General features: G+C 38.5%; 1 protein-coding gene across 11 annotated transcripts in view; it reads left to right on the top strand.

Annotated features, from left to right (window-relative positions):
- The window catches only part of FNBP1 (formin binding protein 1), a 128,455-nt gene that overhangs the window by 93,112 nt on the left and 17,551 nt on the right, over positions 1-17,792 (top strand). For 3 of the 11 annotated variants that reach the window (XM_069476938.1, XM_069476936.1, XM_069476937.1), the window contains exons 7-11: positions 3,142-3,270; positions 4,493-4,639; positions 9,580-9,777; positions 10,728-10,910; positions 16,866-16,880. In XM_069476938.1, coding sequence (XP_069333039.1) covers positions 3,142-3,270; positions 4,493-4,639; positions 9,580-9,777; positions 10,728-10,910; positions 16,866-16,880 — 672 coding nt within the window. The remainder of the gene's footprint in view (positions 1-3,141; positions 3,271-4,492; positions 4,640-9,579; positions 9,778-10,727; positions 10,911-16,865; positions 16,881-17,792) is intronic. The other 8 variants (XM_069476944.1, XM_069476945.1, XM_069476939.1 and 5 more) reach the window with 5 other exon arrangements.

The raw sequence follows: 17,792 nt of genomic DNA, 5'->3' as shown, positions 1-17,792 counted from the left end.
AGGCCAGAGATTCAAACGTGGATATTAATTCAAATCAACTGGATATAGGAGCTGAGAAAAAGGCAGTCCTGTTGTCCTGCTGTGGCTTTGCAGAATTCGATGTACAACCATATTTTGCAGCTTAAGCATTTCCCTGTCCTTTGGTGGGTTGGGGAGAGAGACTGTGAAAATAGATGGACTTTTGCAATCTTATGTACAAGCTTTTGCATCCAATAAAAACTCCCAGAGAGATAATGCTTCTTTAACATGAAAAGTAGACCTGTTCCCTCTAAAGTTTTGTTTGTCTGGTTTATTTTCTGCTGCTCAGCTATCTTTCCAGGCTAGATTTTAGACCTGCCATTCTTTAGTCATCTTTCATGGTTCACACCTAGTGGTCTCTAGTTATATTTCAGGATTACTGCATATAAACAGGGTAAAGGGCAGCATGAAAGTATTAGGAGTTAATATGCTTACAAAAGCAACTATACAGCCAAAGCGAAAACATTATATTAGGGATTCTGTGGAGCCAAGAGGAAGAGGATCACAGGCACCTCCAACCAAAGGGCGCTGGGGCACCTGTGACACCAGCTCTCGTAAGTCAGATATCCCACTGTTGGTATAAGCGGGTTTATTGTCAGGAAGCGTTTATCTGCTCGTGTGGTGGTATGTGTGTGTGCATGTGTGTATACATACATGCATACATATTATATATTACAATGACATTCTGATCTCTGTTTCAGATTCACTAAGAATCTGCAAAATACATAAGGGAGCTATCTTGTCACTTGTTACTGTTCTTTACGTAAGAGATGAGGAAATCCCCCGCTGGATTTTTGTGAGACTTTTTGAGGAAGGTTCATGAATGAAATAGAGAATATTTTAGAAATTTGAGGTCTCTATGGGAATTTCCTTGGTTTTTTGTTTTTTCGTATTCATAACAAAGTGATAAATGATGAAACTGACAGCACTGGAAGAGTTAATGGGGTTTTTGTGTTAGGTGCCTGAGGGGAGCAGACGGAGTGCCTGCAGGTGGGAAGCTCTGGTTTAAACAAGGGAGGGCTACTGTGCACTGGGATGGATTTTTGAGGATAGCTGGGTACTTGACATTTTGGGGACTAGAGTAATATATTTACTAATGGACACAGTAAGAAGCGGAAGCCAAAGCATATGTCAGGAAGGGAGTTAATAGGCTGCCAACAAAGAGGAAGAATGTGTCAGCTAAAATAAACCAAGGGTAGATGAAAAGTGGATAAAATGGTATTGAGATACCTAAAGGCCTTAAGAAACTAAAAAACCTCAGTAATGAGGAAATTAGGTTGGAGATATTGGTATTGTTACCTTCATTTGGGAAGTGTTCGTGTAAGAATAGGGAAGAAAATAAAGGAAGCGACTATGAGTTACCACCTTGGGCTTTTGCCAGTATGCACATGAGTGAAATGTGAAGTGAAAATCAGGTTAAGTCTTCAAGTCACATAGGCAGGAAGCCAATAAAGAATGTTGAGATGAAAAAAAGCCAATACTAGATGTTACCATCAGACAGAAAGTAGGACAAACGACCTCAGCATATCTTCTTTGTGTTTATACGAGAATGTTTCTATGTGCTTTCTTTCTTGCACTATTAGGTCTTAATTTTCTATAACATTGGTTCAGTAAAACAAAACAAAAACAAGCAAGCAAACAAAAGGTTGCCTTGGTTATGTTGGAGCACAGCCCTTTTCCTGTTGTGTTTTTGGCTCAATGCAGTGAGTTTTCCAAGTCACCTAAGGACCGAGCTGTATCTTCATCTGGCAGGGGGTAATTTTGTGCCCTGTGGACCTCAGATTGTGTTAGAGATTCTTGAGATAGTATTTATCAAGACCCTACCAAGCCAGCCTGAGCAAGGGTGAGACCCCATCTCTACAAAAAATAAAAAATTAGCCTGTAGTCCCAAGATACTCAGGAGGCTGAGGCAGGAGGATCACTCGAGCCCAGGAGTTTGAGGTCGCAGTGAGCTATGATGACACCACTGCACTCTAGCCAGGGCAACAAAGCAAGACTCTGTCTCAAAAAAGAAAAAGAAAAAGAAAAAAAAAAAAAAGGCCCTACCAAAGTGCTATATGAATCTAAGGTGGTTTTAACAATGTAACAACAATCTCTTCTATTTGTGGATGACTTTAGAGTTTACAGATATTCTTGTTTGAGCTTTAAAATCTATTCTGCAACTTGTCAACAATTGCCCCTCTGCCTTTTTTTAGGTATGTGATTAACCAAAATAAGAATTAGAAGAGAACATTTGTAAATTTTATTAGTGTTTTTTTAGGAGAAAAGCAATGCAATAAAATGAAGTAGCACTCCCCAAAAACATAAAAGGCACAAAGAGGATGCCATACTTAACTGCTTCTTTAAAGTATATACTAACAATAGCCATAGTGGAGAGTTTTAGAAAGGTCTACTTAGTTCATGAACCCACTGAGAATTGGATTTTAAAAAGTATGGGCTGGGCATGGTGGCTCACACCTGTAATCCTCGCACTTTGAGAGGCCAAGGTGGGAGGATTGCTTGAGCTCAGTTTCAGACCAGCCTGAGCAAGAGTGAGACCCCATCTTTATTGAAAATAGAAAGAAATTAGCCAAACAACTAAAAATAGAAAAAGTTAGCTGGGCATGGTGGCGCATGCCTGTAGTCCCAGCTACCCGGGAGGCTGAGGCAGGAGGATCGCTTAAGCCCAGGAGTTTGAGGTTGCTGTGAACTAGGCTGATGCCACTGTACTCTAACCCAGGCAACAGAGTGAGACTCTGTCTCAATAAATAAATAAATAGAAATAAATAAAATGTATGGATTTCCCCTCCCCTCCTCAAAAAAGAAAATATACATATATATAAAAAATATGTGAACAGAGGTTCTCACAGGGTCATCCAGGTAACATAAATATGTGAATTGGCCAAAGGGCTACATTAAGACAATAGAGGACAGTGAGGTTTGAGAAAACTAGGATATACATTCCTTACCTAAGTAAATTCAAATACAAAACACTTTTTTAAAAAATAGCATCTTCAAAATACAATAATTTGAGGTAAATTTGGCCCCTAGGTGCTCGATTGTGCAGTTCCAGGCTTTTATTTATTATGCTCATGCTTTTATTTATGATGTATAAATGTGGGGGTATTTTCATTTTTGCCCTAGGCCCGACAACAAGCTCAAATACGTCACCAAATGGCAGAGGACAGCAAAGCAGATTACTCATCAATTCTTCAGAAATTCAACCATGAGCAGCATGAATATTACCATACTCACATACCTAACATCTTTCAGGTAAGCCATTCAAATCTTTCAGATTTCATGTTTTGTTTTCCTTAGGAACACATTGCTTCTGAATCAGGATTTCTGGGTTTGTATTCTAAGTGTTTATATAATTCCAAATTTCCACTAAATTTATTTTTAAAGAGACTGGGTCTCACTTTGTTGCCCAGGTTGAAGTGTAATGGCTATTCACAGGCTCAATCATCAACGGCCTTAAACCTCTGGCTTCAAGGAGTCCTTCCTCCTCAGTCAGCCTCCCAAGTAGCTGGGATTATAGGTATCGTGGTGCCCAGCCTCTTCTAAATTTTTTTTTTTTTTTACCTAGGCTGGTCTCAAAGTCCTGGCCTCAAGTGATCCTCCTGCCTTGGCCTGGGCCTCCCAAAGTGTTGGGATTACAGGCATGAGCCACTGCACCCTGCCCACTAAGTCATTTTTTAGAGCACCTAGATCAAGCATTGACTATCAATAAGAATGAAATATTAATCTCAAGATTAATCAGGAGCCTTTGTAAACTTCCATGGTTTGTACCTGCAACCATTTTTTCCGCCAGTCTTAAACTGTGATTCTCCAATTAATGCTGTCTTTGCTAAAAGAATGATTCTGGTTATAAAAATGCCAATTTTAGGAGTCAAAGCAGCATTCTTACAGTTGTAGGATTTGAACGAATGATAGTTCTTTCTTTTGGATTTTTTTCTTTTGGTTCCTTAGGTTGTCAAAAATGGTATGAGAAAAGATATACACATGTCCTCCCATTTGGGGAATCTTTTATGACTTTTAGTCCAGTTGTAGGAAAGAATATTTTGTTTCTTGGTGTCTACACACACAGCAAACAAGAACTTCCAAATTGTAGTAGAAGGTACGCTAGTTATATCTCAGCCTGTGCTGGGTTGAGACAGTTAACTGAATACTGTGTTTTTGGTGAAGGGTAAAATGGATCAAAGGTGGAGAAGGTGTTTGAAGTATATTACCAAATAGTGTTAATGATAAAACTACCAAGTTTGGGGATTCTTACTGAAATTGAAATGGAGTCGTGTAAAGCGTATATTTGGCAGCCTAACAATTTATAAGATATGTGTACAGCTGGCTGATACAGAGGCACAATGAACTCAGGTTGCTCTAACCCTAACTGCTTTCTCTTCCTAGAGAATTTGTTAGAGGTAACAATGTTGCCAAAAAACAGCTTCCTTAAGTGACAGTGGACCACATTTATTTTATACAAAATCTAATGTTACAGAAAATACAGGAGATGGAGGAAAGGAGGATAGTGAAAATTGGCGAGTCGATGAAGACGTACGCGGAGGTGGATCGGCAGGTGATCCCAATCATCGGGAAATGCTTGGACGGCATAGTAAAGGCAGCTGAATCGATTGATCAGAAAAATGTAAGTATTGTCGTTTGGGCTTAATTTACAACTGTTTGTGGTTCCATTATTTCTCCCCCTCCCCGCTCCATGCTGCCCTCATTTAATTGTCTCGTGGGAGGAGGTACATTCGGTGCTCACAGTACTTTTCAATACAGGCCACACCACTTGAGAGTTCTTTGATTCAGCCCTCTGTGTTTTGGATTTAGCTCTCTAATTCCTTTTGTGGAAAACACATTGAAGTGCTAAATTGTCCAAGACGTTACAGAATTAAATTGAAGTGTTTTCTTGTCTTTTGACTGAGTAACTCCACAACTTGGGATCCGATTGATTTCTAGAAGAAGGCAAAGCCTTTGTTTCCTCTAGGGCAGGGTTTCTTTAGGGCACTTTTGACATTTTAGGGCAGATATTCTTTACTGTGGGGAGCTGTCCTGTGCATTGTAGAATGTTTAGCTGTGTCGCTGGCCTGTAACGTTCAGATTCTTCATTGCCCCAAGAGCATTTGATGTGTAACAACATTTAAGACCATTTGTGTAAAAGTTTTTGTCAGTCCAGTGTGCACCAATGCTTCCAAACATGTTACATGGTAGAATAGATACCTGGTAGCAGTTTGTGTTTTTTGTTTTGTTTTGTTTCTATTTGATTTCCGGATTTCTTGCTCCTTATTTTGTTAATGTCTATTAACCTAGAGCCTCCTTCTTCAGTGATTTCAGCTAACTTTTTAGGGAAAAATTACTGATGCTCCTCAATTATTGGCACCCTCCCCCCAAACTATATTACACCAATAAGTTTTCTTCTAGAAGTGATCAAGCTGTCCTTTTTGTGAGCTGAAATTTTTTTTATTTGATGGTTTCTTTAACTGTTTTAAGCATCTCAGAAGAAATAGTCTCAGTGAGGCTTTCTCTGATCACCCTATTGAAAATTTCAATAGTCATTAATAAATTAAATTGAGAGTGAGTCTTTTAAAGGGAGAGACTAATAGTGGGTTTTATAGGTTATGCGTTGAAAGATGAGGTCATCTCTGTGTGATTCTTGACTTTTCTTTTGGCCTCATTGACTGAAAATATGACTTGATTAAAATCTGAAGAAGGCTGATATTAATTTCTTGTGTTAGAAGCTTGGAAATTTCCCTTGAAACCTTGCAATTTCACAGCATTATGTCTCAGTGATGGTTTCTCTCTATCAGTTTTATCTGGGAAATTATAAGCCACTTAGATTTATAGGATTTTACTTCCCATTATGGGAGCCTAGTTTTCTATCACATCACTGATAATTCTTCTTCACCTGTGATCCTGGGTGCTCAATGCAAGGGTCCATTCTAGGTCGTCTTCTTACCCGAGCTGTCGACAGCACTGCACCCCTTGCCCACCCTCTTACCTGCTTCTCCTCTTGGTTCCCAGGAAGCCACTGCAGTGGAATTTCCCTTTCTCATGGGTCTTCATTTCCTTTGCATGTTCTTCCTCTTCCTTCCATTTAACTTTGTGGTGCTCCAGGGCTTAGATCTCAGGCCTGTTTACTCTCCACTTTCACTCCTTTAGATGATCTGTAAACTCGTGGAGCATTAGGTCCCATCTCAGCACTGACTTGCAGATTGTATGTTTCCAACCCCGACCTCTGCCGCACACTGCAGCTTCATATATTCAATTACCAGGTGGCCTTTGCATGTGGAGTTCTTAAGAGGTACCTCAGACTGAACATGTCCAAATGGAGCTCCTGCCCTGCCTTGCCCAACCCTCTCCTCCCACTCTTCAATGCCTCAGTTGATGGCACTTCCATCTTTCCAGTTGCTCAGTCTTGGAATCATCCTCGATACCTCCCTTTTTCTCACACCCATATCGATTTGCAGCCAATTCTGTTGACTCTACCTTCAAAATACATTCAGAACCCAACCAGCTCTGGCCACAGCCACTGTTACCCTCCTGATCCAAGGCCCCTTCATCTTGGATTATGCAGGAGGAGCCTGGGTCACTGCAGAGGCATCTGACTAGTCTCCCCACCTTTGCATTTATGCCTCCTCCCCCCGCCAGTACTTTCTTAACACAGAGGCCAGAGAGAGCCCTTTAAAATAAGTTGGTCCACGTCCCTCCTCTGCTCAGAACCCTCCTGGAGTGTTCTTCTCACTCAGGGGAAAAGCCAAAGTCACCTGGGGCTGCAAAGCATTAAACCATCTGGAACCCTCCCACTACCCTGTTTATCTTTGCCCTGTTCTCCCAGATGCTGCAACCACAGTGGCCACCTTGGTATTCCTTGGAAACTGCAGGCATGCTCCTACCGTGCTCTTCCTCTGCCCGGGATGCTCCTCCCCTGGGTTTCTGTGTGGCTCACTCTTACCTCATATCTCCTTTGGGTCTTTACTTGAATGGACAAGTTTGATTCTGCTGTAACTTTGAGAATTCAAAGATAAGATCTTTCTTAATCGTTATAGGTCATCATTCCATGCATATTCCTTTCCCCTTTCCAAATACTCCTTTTATGTTTCAGATGGTTTTTCAAGTTTCTCTTCTTTTGCAGATTCCGTTCTTGGCAAAGTTAATTATGGTCTCGCTGCTTTGATCTTAGGTATTTTTATTGTAGTTTTCATTTCATTGTACCCATTTTATCTCTGCCTATTCATGTTTAAATGCCGTTATTTGTATCCTTTTTTAAAAAATTCATTTTGAGAAAAGTTGTCTTAGAAAGTGGTTCACTGCGTATTTAGGAACACCTGCTGTATTCCAGGCCTGTCGTCCTCACCATAACCTGCTGAGGAGTCCCAACCTTGCCCAGAGTCGCATAGTGAATATGTCCATCTGGCTTCAAAGCCCAGGTTCTTTCCTCGAAGCCCTGCCACCTTGCTCTTTTTATTTCTAAAACAAGAGTTTTTGGCACATATTTGAATCTGCTCACTCATTCACAAGTGCCGGGCACTATTCTAAAGGGGGAGACAGACAATAATAAAATTAATGAGAACATTATTTAGAGTTGAAAACATGAGCATTTTAGAAAAGATAAAACAGAAAAGGATGATAAGAAGTGCCTGCATGGGGTGGTGTTGGGAGTGGGGACATTAGACCAGGAAGTTACATTTGAGCAAAGGCTTGAAGGAGGTGATTTAATAATTATTTAAATGGGCCAGGCATGGTTGCTCACTCCTGTAATCCCAGCGACCCGGGAAGCTGAGGCAGGAGGATCACTTAAGCCCAGGGATTGGTGTCTAGCCTGGCAACATAGTGAAACCGATCTCTAAAAATAAAATAAAATAAATAACTGGTTTATTTATGTACGGCTAGTTTCCATTTATATCAAATTATCATGTTTTTACTAGACTATATCAATGTACTCATTGTAATATTTATAATGATTGTAGAACTGAATAGTATAGGTTTGGCTTCATATAGCAAGAATAATAGGTGTTTGTTTTTTTTTCTCTCATGTAAAAGACGTGTAGCAAGGTAGAGGGTCCAGCAATGGCAGGGATGGGCAGTCCATAGGCCTCATCCAGGCTCCTTCCACTTTACCGATCTTTGATGATGTGACCTTCAAACTCCTGGTTCAGCATGGCTTCTGGAGCACCAACCATCACATCCAAATTCCAGAAAGCATATGGAGGAGGGCCCCTGCCATCATTTTAGAGACTTCTAAAATTGTACAGTGTACTTCTGCCTGCATCTCAGAGGTCAAAACTTAGGCATGTGGTCACCTCTTGCTATACAAAGGCAGGATAGTAAAGCCTTTTAGCTGGGTGGCAATGTGCCCAACTTAATAGCCTTTGTTATTACTAAGAAGGAAGGGTAATTGGCTGTTCAAAAACAATTGGCATTCTGCAGCACACCTAAAAATTAAGTATTAGCTAAAATAGCTATGGCTAATTAAAATGTAGTCTCACAGTAAGAACCTGAATTTTTTTTTTATCTACAACACTATGGTTGTAATTTCTGTATGATTTTATCTCTACCAGCTGACTCTGAGCTCACTGGGAAGCTGTTGGACCCAAAGTTCCTAGCACAGTACACATCATAGAGCATTCAGCTCATTGATTTATTTGGCATTTATTGTGTGCCATTATCACATAGCACCATCTAGGAGTACTAGGTGTATCTAGGTGTACTGTACTAGGAATACAGTAGAAAAAAACAGAAGAGAGCTTACATTTTAGTGGGGGAGAGACTGAACAAATATATAGTAAAGAAAAATTAAGCAATAAATTAATATCTTTGAACCACAATGGTCTAAGAAATTAGCTTATTTCCTCTTTGATTTGACTTTGTATGTGCTGAATTGCTTTAAGTACCTCTGGTGGGAACCAAATTTTTTTTTTTTTTTTTTTTTTTTTTTGAGACAGAGTCTCACTCTGTTGCCCAGGCTAGAGTGAGTGCCGTGGCGTCAGCCTAGCTCACAGCAACCTCAAACTCCTGAGCTCAAGTGATCCTCTTGTCTCAGCCTCCCGAGTAGCTGGGACTACAGGCATGCGCCATCATGCCCGGCTAATTTTTTCTATATATATTTTTAGCTGTCCATATAATTTCTTTCTATTTTTAGTAGAGGTGGGGTCTCGCTCTTGCTCAGGCTGGTCTCGAACTCCTGAGCTCAAACAATCCGCCCACCTCGGCCTCCCAGAGTGCTAGGATTACAGGCGTGAGCCACCGCGCCCGGCCCAAATTTTTTATTACTATATTTTTCAAGGGAATTGCAAATCATGGCCCATTGATTCTTCTGCTTTTAATAAACTAGCTCTTAACTAATATTTATTTCTCTAATTGTAGAAAAATGATTACTGAAAGTATATTCAAATCTTAACTAGAGATATTGATTTACAGATGATACTTATTCCTTCTCATAAAAGTGTTACTAGAAAAAATCTATTATTATTAATCAATATAGTTCCCTTAGAATATCATCTGTATGAGTTCATCATAATTCATTGTGTAAAAAGTATTTGCATGCATTTGAATGTATATGTGTGTTCATGGGTATAATTTCAGGATTCACAGTTGGTGATAGAAGCTTATAAATCAGGGTTTGAGCCTCCCGGAGACATTGAATTTGAGGATTACACTCAGCCAATGAAGCGCACTGTGTCAGACAACAGCCTTTCAAATTCCAGAGGAGAAGGCAAACCAGAGCTCAAGTTTGGTGGCAAATCCAAAGGAAAGTTATGGCCCTTCATCAAGAAAAATAAGGTACTGATGGTTGGATCCCGTGTGAAATGACTTTTATAAGGCGTGAAGATTTTTACTTTATCTTTTAGTCTTGAAAAAAAACTACGATCTTAAACCTGTAGTTTCAGAAAGGAAAAAAAAAAGCTAATGTGCTATTTTATCTTAAAAGTCTTTCTTTTTGGTGGTGGTATGTTTGCCATGGCCCTTTGTCTTATTTCAGATGCATTATCACTTGTACCCTGTCACCCACACTAACAGATTACTGATCTCTCAGCCGTTCTGCATCATGCTTATCACCCCAAAAGCTCCTAGACTGCTGGGTACCTTGGCTGGGAGAGAGGATATGTCGCAAAATTTCTTTAACAGTATATCAGTGCATCTAATTGAAATTGTTACCATGTTTATAACTTGGTTTTGAATTCATGTTAACATGTGTTTCCATGAACATTTTTCATTTTCTTTTCATAGTGTGATAAACAGGTGCATGACAGCATTAACCTGGGGACATAAAATATGATCAAGGCAACATTACTGCTTTAACCTTAGGATGATTTAATACTTAATTTTAAGAGACTGTCTTGTAGTTTTCATAACCTTAGCATTTAAGGGCTTTCATTTTCTCCCATTGAACTATGTTAGTTTAGGTGGTATAGAAATATTTACCCTCCTGGCTTAAACTGGTGTAGAATAACTAATTAGAGTTATAGTTTGCATGTGAAAGTCTGCATGAGCTTCTTGTCAACTATTTCTTGCTCTTCGTCTGTTGCATTACTTACTAAACCTCCCACTTTCATCACATTCTTCATTTAACATGTTCTACATGTTTTCTTTTGGACCATGGCCTAAATATTTAATTGTTTGTGTTTTTCTTGCTTTGGATTTCAAATATTATTTGATGCTTATTTTTGTTTTGTGTCTTATCTTCTTGTTTCTGATTTTCACTCTATCACTGCTCCATCTCTTACATGTAGCTTGTGTCCCTTTTAACATCCCCCCATCAGCCTCCCCCTCCTCCCCCTGCCTCTGCCTCACCCTCTGCTGTTCCCAACGGCCCCCAGTCTCCCAAGCAGCAAAAGGAACCCCTCTCCCACCGCTTCAACGAGTTCATGACCACCAAACCCAAAATCCACTGCTTCAGGAGCCTAAAGCGTGGGGTAAGTTCTGCTCTGGAATCCTGTCTCTCTTGAGCGCTTTGTGGCATGTTTTGTTCTGCATAACTTATTTTGTTTGTGAATGAATCCATTGTGTTTTCCCATAACATAAAAAAAAAAAAAAATAAGAACCTATGAGTCTTTGTAGCTAGAAAGAGGAAGAAAGAGGAGGGAAGAAAGAGGGAAGCAGGATGGATGGAAGGAAAGAGAAAGCAAGCCAGCCAGCCCAGAGTTCTTTCTGTCTCTGGCACATTTTGAAAGGACTTTACCCTACTTCCCCTTTAAAGTGTCCAAGTCATTAATTTTTTACCTTGATTTTACCAAAAAAGGAAACTTAGATTCCATTCCTAAAACTAGCAACATATGAGATGAGGAATTGGAAGTGACTGTGTAGTCAGAAAGAATTTGCTTAAAAATTACTGCAGCAATGTGAGTGTAATGCTTCCCTGAGCTATGCCTCAGGGTTCAAAGGGGAATGGTCACAGTGGTTTCATTTGCTATTTTGGTGAAATTATAAGAAGTTGATAAAATATCTGTTGACTGGAAAAGGCCTAATTCAGTATTTCCCTTTAAAGGGTGAAATAATAAAAGTGGCCGACATTTATCAAGCGCTTATTATATGCTCTGCTCTGTTCTGTGTACTCAGAACACAGTTTTTCAACCACCCTGTGAAGCCTAGGTGGCACTAATATTTCCTTATTTTGTTACTGCTAGGGAAATTGAAGCATAAAAAGATGAAGTTAGGAAGATGTAGAACCAGGATTTAAAGCCAGGGAGTCTGTTCATAGAGTCTGGGATTCTGTGGCATCCACATTCAGGGAAAAGGTATTATAATATAGTTGACTCATAAGTGGATCTTATTAAGACTCCAATTTGATGTTCCAATTAAAGTTGATGTGCTTAAAGCACAGGGCTTGATGGACTTGATACAGCCATCCAACATAGATACCAGTTTGGTTTACAGAAAAAGGTTGCAATAAAGTAATTTGTAGCCTCCTGAATCAATCTGAGTGGTCAGGCTAGCCTAAGCCTTCCCAAACTATCCTTTCGAATGAAGAATGGTATTTGGCAGTCAAAAGTAAAGAGGTATTTAGTGCACTTAACATATCCAGTAAGGTTGCTTTTTTTTAATCCTGTCCCGTGGGAGTTGTAATACAGTTGTAGTGGAATGCTTTCTTTTACAAACATGATTTTTGTTCTTCCTGTTTACTGGGATCTACAGCCAACTGAGAGTTGGGTTACTTCTTTCCAAGCAGCACCTCATAGTTAAGTTATCCCTAAAGCGAGAATTGGATGTCAGCCTTTAGGCTAAATAAGCTGCATTTGCAGGTAAAGGCAAGCCCAGCATTAGTTCTAAACTAAAAATTCTTGAGTTTTGTTTTTTTTTTTCTTTTTGAGTGTCAGCTGATACATGGATATAGGAAGAGATTCTAAACCATAACTTCTTAATTAGATGAGAGATGTCCTTCTCAGATTTGGAACCAACAGCTGGTTACCAGTAAGAGAGAATAGTGGTAGTTATTGTTAACCTGACAATCACATTTCTTTGAGTCCACAAAAAGTACTTCGTGTAAAAAAGAATATAAATATATAATGGATAACTATAAGTGCTAATAGATTGTTACCTTTTAAAATAAGGGACAAAATATTTCTTTATAAGCAGTTTTTTAATAAGAGAATCTCAAAGTTTTATGCAAAGAATACAGTTGGTGGAATTATTTTGTTTTAAGGCTACCCAGCAGATCAGATTAAGAATTAGAAATTTAATTTCCTAAAGATGTGAAAAGAGCCATTGTTAGAAGACAGAGCATAGCTTCACAAGTGGATGATGGATTGTGCTGAGCTCTGTTATTAGGACTTGCTGAGAAAGCTGCAGCTTCGGAGCTTGATTATGATGGCTTTTAGAACTCCACTCACTGTTCATCAAGGAATCTCCAACATATGACAAGGACGTTTTTGCTAGACTATAAGGTTTTATGTTAACTGTAAATAAGCTAACCCACCTGTGCCACTTCTAAAACCTTTACAAAGCACTCATGTATTATATTTATAATAAATATCTTTGCATTTGTCTTTTGGACTCTCATGATGAGTTATGTTGAATGTTCATGATTGTTTAGCATTTGTTTATGTGTCTATTCTGGTCTTCTCTCAACATTGCACAGTTTGTTCATTGCAAATAGTTTCTGAATCTGTGTTTCAGGATATTCTCAAAATGTTTAGGAAAAGACCAAAGAATTCAGTAATCAATAAGTGTAAGAAAAAGATGGTTAGAAAAAAATGTAACACTTAAAAAAACCATGAGATGGGAAACTGGTTATTTTGATGATTTACAGAAGATCCTTTTTTTTTTAACCGTAATCAGCAATATGAATTTTATTTCCTAATCCTCAAATCTGTGCTCAGCAAATCTTGGTTAAGAAAAGTTTCCTAAATGGTGATTATGTTTTCCTGAGGGTAAACAACATACATACACTCATTAGCAGCATTAGTAAAGAGATAGAAAAATACCGTTCATTTCTGGTCAGTCTTTTCTTACTTAGGGTCAGATTTGCTGTTCTTTCCTCCAGGAAGTAGCAGTGTAAAAGAAAAAAGTTCAAAAAACAAATCTATAGTTTGGAGAAATAGATTTGACTTTTAAGCAATCTCAACATAGAAGGTGCATGGTTTATAGGCCCATGACCAAAATGATACAATCCTTGCTACCATATCATTTATTCTACTTTTTAACTTAAGACTATTATGTCTCATCACCAAGAAATGGAGGCAAATTAAAAAATATATTAAAAAGACTATTATGCCAAAGATAATTTAGTTAGGAAAGTTCCTAAAAGAATAAAAAATCTGTGCCTTTTAACTTATCGTGTTTTGTAACTTTTGGATTCAGATTTCAATAATTTGTTTCTATTATCAGAGTATATAAGTCCTATACAAACATTTCTCGGCATAGCTGATTTTGTTTCTAAATAATTAAACAAGGTGAAATATTTTTTGTTGTAAGCTGTTGACATTTGTAAGAAAATTTTGTTTCACTGAACATCTTTAAAGATGCCACCAGAGCATTAACCATTATTTCATATTTACATACATCAAAGAAAAATGAAACTAGATAGTATGTTGCCAATTTGCAATCTACAAAATGTAATTTTATTACCTTAAGATTTCATTTTCTGGCTTGTGTCAGAGATTTCTATATCTAAAATGTGGACCTTTTTTCCCATATTTTAATTGTATGGAAAAATATGATCAAAGTTGATCAAAAGATTTTGAAAACCTTTACCAATTGTTTGTCAGATGTTAAAGTCTTATGCTTACTTTAATTTTATTTATCTTGTTCTCTTGCTGGTTATTGGCAGACTCAATCTTTCTGTTTTCACAAAGAACTCATGAAGAGGACGATAGGGAAACCCACGTATGCCTTTGAGGCTAGGGACTATGTTGTAAGTTTACCTGTGACGGCCAGGTCATGCAGTCACGGCACAGCCACTAACCCCATTCAGAGCACCAAGACTGGGGACCCAGGTGCATGCTGTTATGCTTCTACAACATGAAATGAAATTCTTAATTGAGAGAACTGGACAGCAGGAAAAAAAAAGTCTAATTGTGTAAATTCAACCTTAGGCTACTTCATCTGAAAAACTTGCATGAAAAAAGGAACCAAACTTCCTAATAATAATCAAACTTTCTAAGAACATCAGTGAGTTGAGCTTGTTATTGTTTTTTTCCCTTTTCATTCTAGTGCTGGTAACGTCTTTAAAGGGACTGTGACTGCTGTCTGAGATGTTATTGGGTATGATTTTACAGCAAAATCCCACCCATGAAAGGCGGCCGCAGAGCGTGGTCACAGGAGAATGACGCTCTTACAGACGGCAGTTGTATGGCACAATTATCCTCATCCATGTTTGTAACAAATGGATCCATAAGGGAGTTATGCCATGACACTTGGAGAACAACAAAAGAAAAAGAAAATCAATGAAGCATGAACAATTTCATAGAGTAGTAAAACGATTTTACTTAACTATATATACTTCTATATTTATTTTCACTGTCCCCTTTCTTTGTACTTGAGGTTAGTACCTGTGACTGTCCGATAACACATGGACTCGCTAGCTCTGTGTTCCCGCATGTGTTATTGATGCCTGTGGCTCCCAAGGCTCTTTGTCGCCTGAAACTGACAGCTTTTTAATTCTTCAGGTGTCTAGCAATGCACTTAATGGAATCTGCAAAATTATTCTTTTAGCCAATGATTAGCTTTCTAGTTTTAAGTGATCTAATTGGCTGGCTTACAACTGAAGACTGGAAACCAGTTTATAGCTGTTAAAAAAGAACTGCCTATACCGTGCTTCTTGTAGATGACTGCCACTGCCCACTTCAGAAAATTGCATTTGCCTGAGAATTTGGTATTTCCTATTTCTATTGGGATTTATGTTCAATCTTAATGACTTGTTTTTATTATGAAGTGGTAATCTTCCTATACAATATTTTGATGTTAGAATTCTGTGTTTGGGATGCTTGAGAAAGAATATATAATTTCAAGTAACAAAAGTAGCCAAATAGCAAAATAGTGTACCTAGTTGAAATGTTGGTTATTTGAATTAGCAATGTTTAGACAATAATGCGTGAGAAAATATTTGTATATGTTAGTGTGCCTTGTAGGTAGGAAAGATATTTGGAAGGTTTTCTGCTGTGTGCCATAAGTGTTGTCTGTATGTGTGACAAACTCAAATTGCGATGAATAGATCTATGCTAAAGTTCACAGGAGGGCTTAAATAGTTGTAGACTGCCCACATCAAAGCAGTCAGGAATGTGACTGTATATACCTTTTTTTCCCTCCAAAAGTTTGTCTTGCTACCTTTTTCCTTAAAAATTGTGTTTTTCCTCATAGGGCCAATTTCTTTAAAAAAGTTATTCTCTATATACAAGGCAGTATCAACTTTTGAGTCGATTTAAGAATTAAATTTTAAAAATCCAGTTAAGGAAGTTTTAAATGCCCCTCCACCCACCCAATTCAAAATCAAAGGGCACGTTCTTTACTACTTTATCGCCAAAGTATTTTTGGATCCTACTACAAATTGCCCAAACTTTTAGGATTGATAGCAGCTACGTGAGTATCATGCACTGAACTCTCAAAATACTGCTTTATAGCCATAGAGCAAGTCTCACCTGTTAATGAAGAGCCAGATGTTCCTTTTTTAATTTTGAGATACCTTTTACTCTGTTTTGGGTCCAGCAATCACAATACCTTTACTCCTGATAATTCTCCAAATGCTGTGTAACCCCTGTGGAGAGGGCGCAGAGCTCCACTGGAGACGGTACCTGGTTCTCAGGTGGGAGGGAGCATTGTCTCTTCTTCCAGCCTGTGCCAAGAGGCTTGCTGGCACTGGCAGGTAGTTTCTTAGAGCACCGTCTAGTCTTTGGTTACCCATTCACCAATTTCAGAGTTTGCCTCATGCCTTTAAGAAATGTCAATGTTTAATTTATTAGAGTTCCTTAAGATAAAAATATTGCATGTATGTCATGGAAGTAATTGGTGTTCAGACTCTTTTTAGTCTGTGTAAAACTTTCCGTGGGAAATCTGATGAACCGGGCTGTGTCATTAGATTTGTCTTTTAAAGTCATCAGATAGCACCAACTGCACGCTTACTTTAGTTTACGTCGAGGCTGAGGTGAGCGATACAAAACTGTAGCAGAAGCTCTCCTTTGCTATCCTATCTTTACTCTGGCAATGTGGCAGCCTCAAAAACGTTTCACTGGGGACCAGCCTTTCTTGTGAACTTTTGCACAGATCTGCTACAAGTCATTTTCATAAGTCAACAGGTGAATTTATGTCTTATTTTAATATGGTGGAACTGACCACATTCCTCTTATTCTGATGTGTTGTTGTTTTTTTTCTCTCTCTCTTTCTTTCTCTCTCTCTCTCTCTCTTGTTACTATTACCTCTTCAATTTTTCCATGAAGCTTTCTCTCAAGCTGGTAAGCACAATTACTCCCTGCATGTCCTGAGTCTAATCAGGGTTTTGGTGTGTGTTTGTGGATGCTATGCCATGTGCACCAGATCTCCCAAGTTAACTGCTGATTGTGTTTCTCTTATGTTTGCTTCTGTTGGTGTTTCTTTATCAGACCTTTGGAACACAAAGGTCTGGAATCTCATAGAGGTGATCGTAATCTTTTCAAGTTGCTAAGAAAATTAACACTTAACTCATGACTTTTTTTTTTTTATTATTGGGGCCTTAAGAGGATGACAAATGTTGATAAACTGTCTATATAAATATGAACATAAATATTAAATCTTGAGGAGATATTTATTGGAACATTTTGAATAAAGGTAAATTTAATAATTGAAAAATGTTCCTGTCTGGGAGCCATAGAAGTAGATGAAGAACTCTGGGAACCTAAAGGAGACAGGCGGTAATGACACCAGCCTGCAGCAGCTGCTCAGCTGTGAGGCAGCCTGCGAGAATGGAAGAATGTAGAATGTTTCAGGTGCTACATAGGTATGTTGGTACCTTGCACATAAGCTGATTCAAGAGGCCACAGAATGATTCCACGGACAGTGAAAGGAGCCTCCTAGGCCTTTTTAGAATTATTTACTTAGTGTTTTGTGTTGTTTCTACTTAATTGTATAGTCCTAGTAGACAAACTAATCATTAAATTTATTAAAAGAAAACTTAACCAACATAACCCATAACTATACTCCAAATATGTATAAGAGTTGCATAGTCTTCTCAAATGCCACAGCTGAGAACATCCTAAAATAATGGACAATGGTGAACTGTGACAATTCAACCAGGAGCGAGATCAGCACTGTATGCACTGCTGTTGATAGCCTAGGACATAGAATTTTATGGTGATTTTTATGTACACGTTTATATATGAGTAGGTATA

Source organism: Eulemur rufifrons, chromosome 7 (genome assembly GCF_041146395.1).
Source record: "Eulemur rufifrons isolate Redbay chromosome 7, OSU_ERuf_1, whole genome shotgun sequence".
NCBI classification, from domain to species: domain Eukaryota; kingdom Metazoa; phylum Chordata; class Mammalia; order Primates; family Lemuridae; genus Eulemur; species Eulemur rufifrons.
Note: the sequence above shows the minus strand (reverse complement) of the source record. Positions and strands in the feature narration are given on the sequence as shown.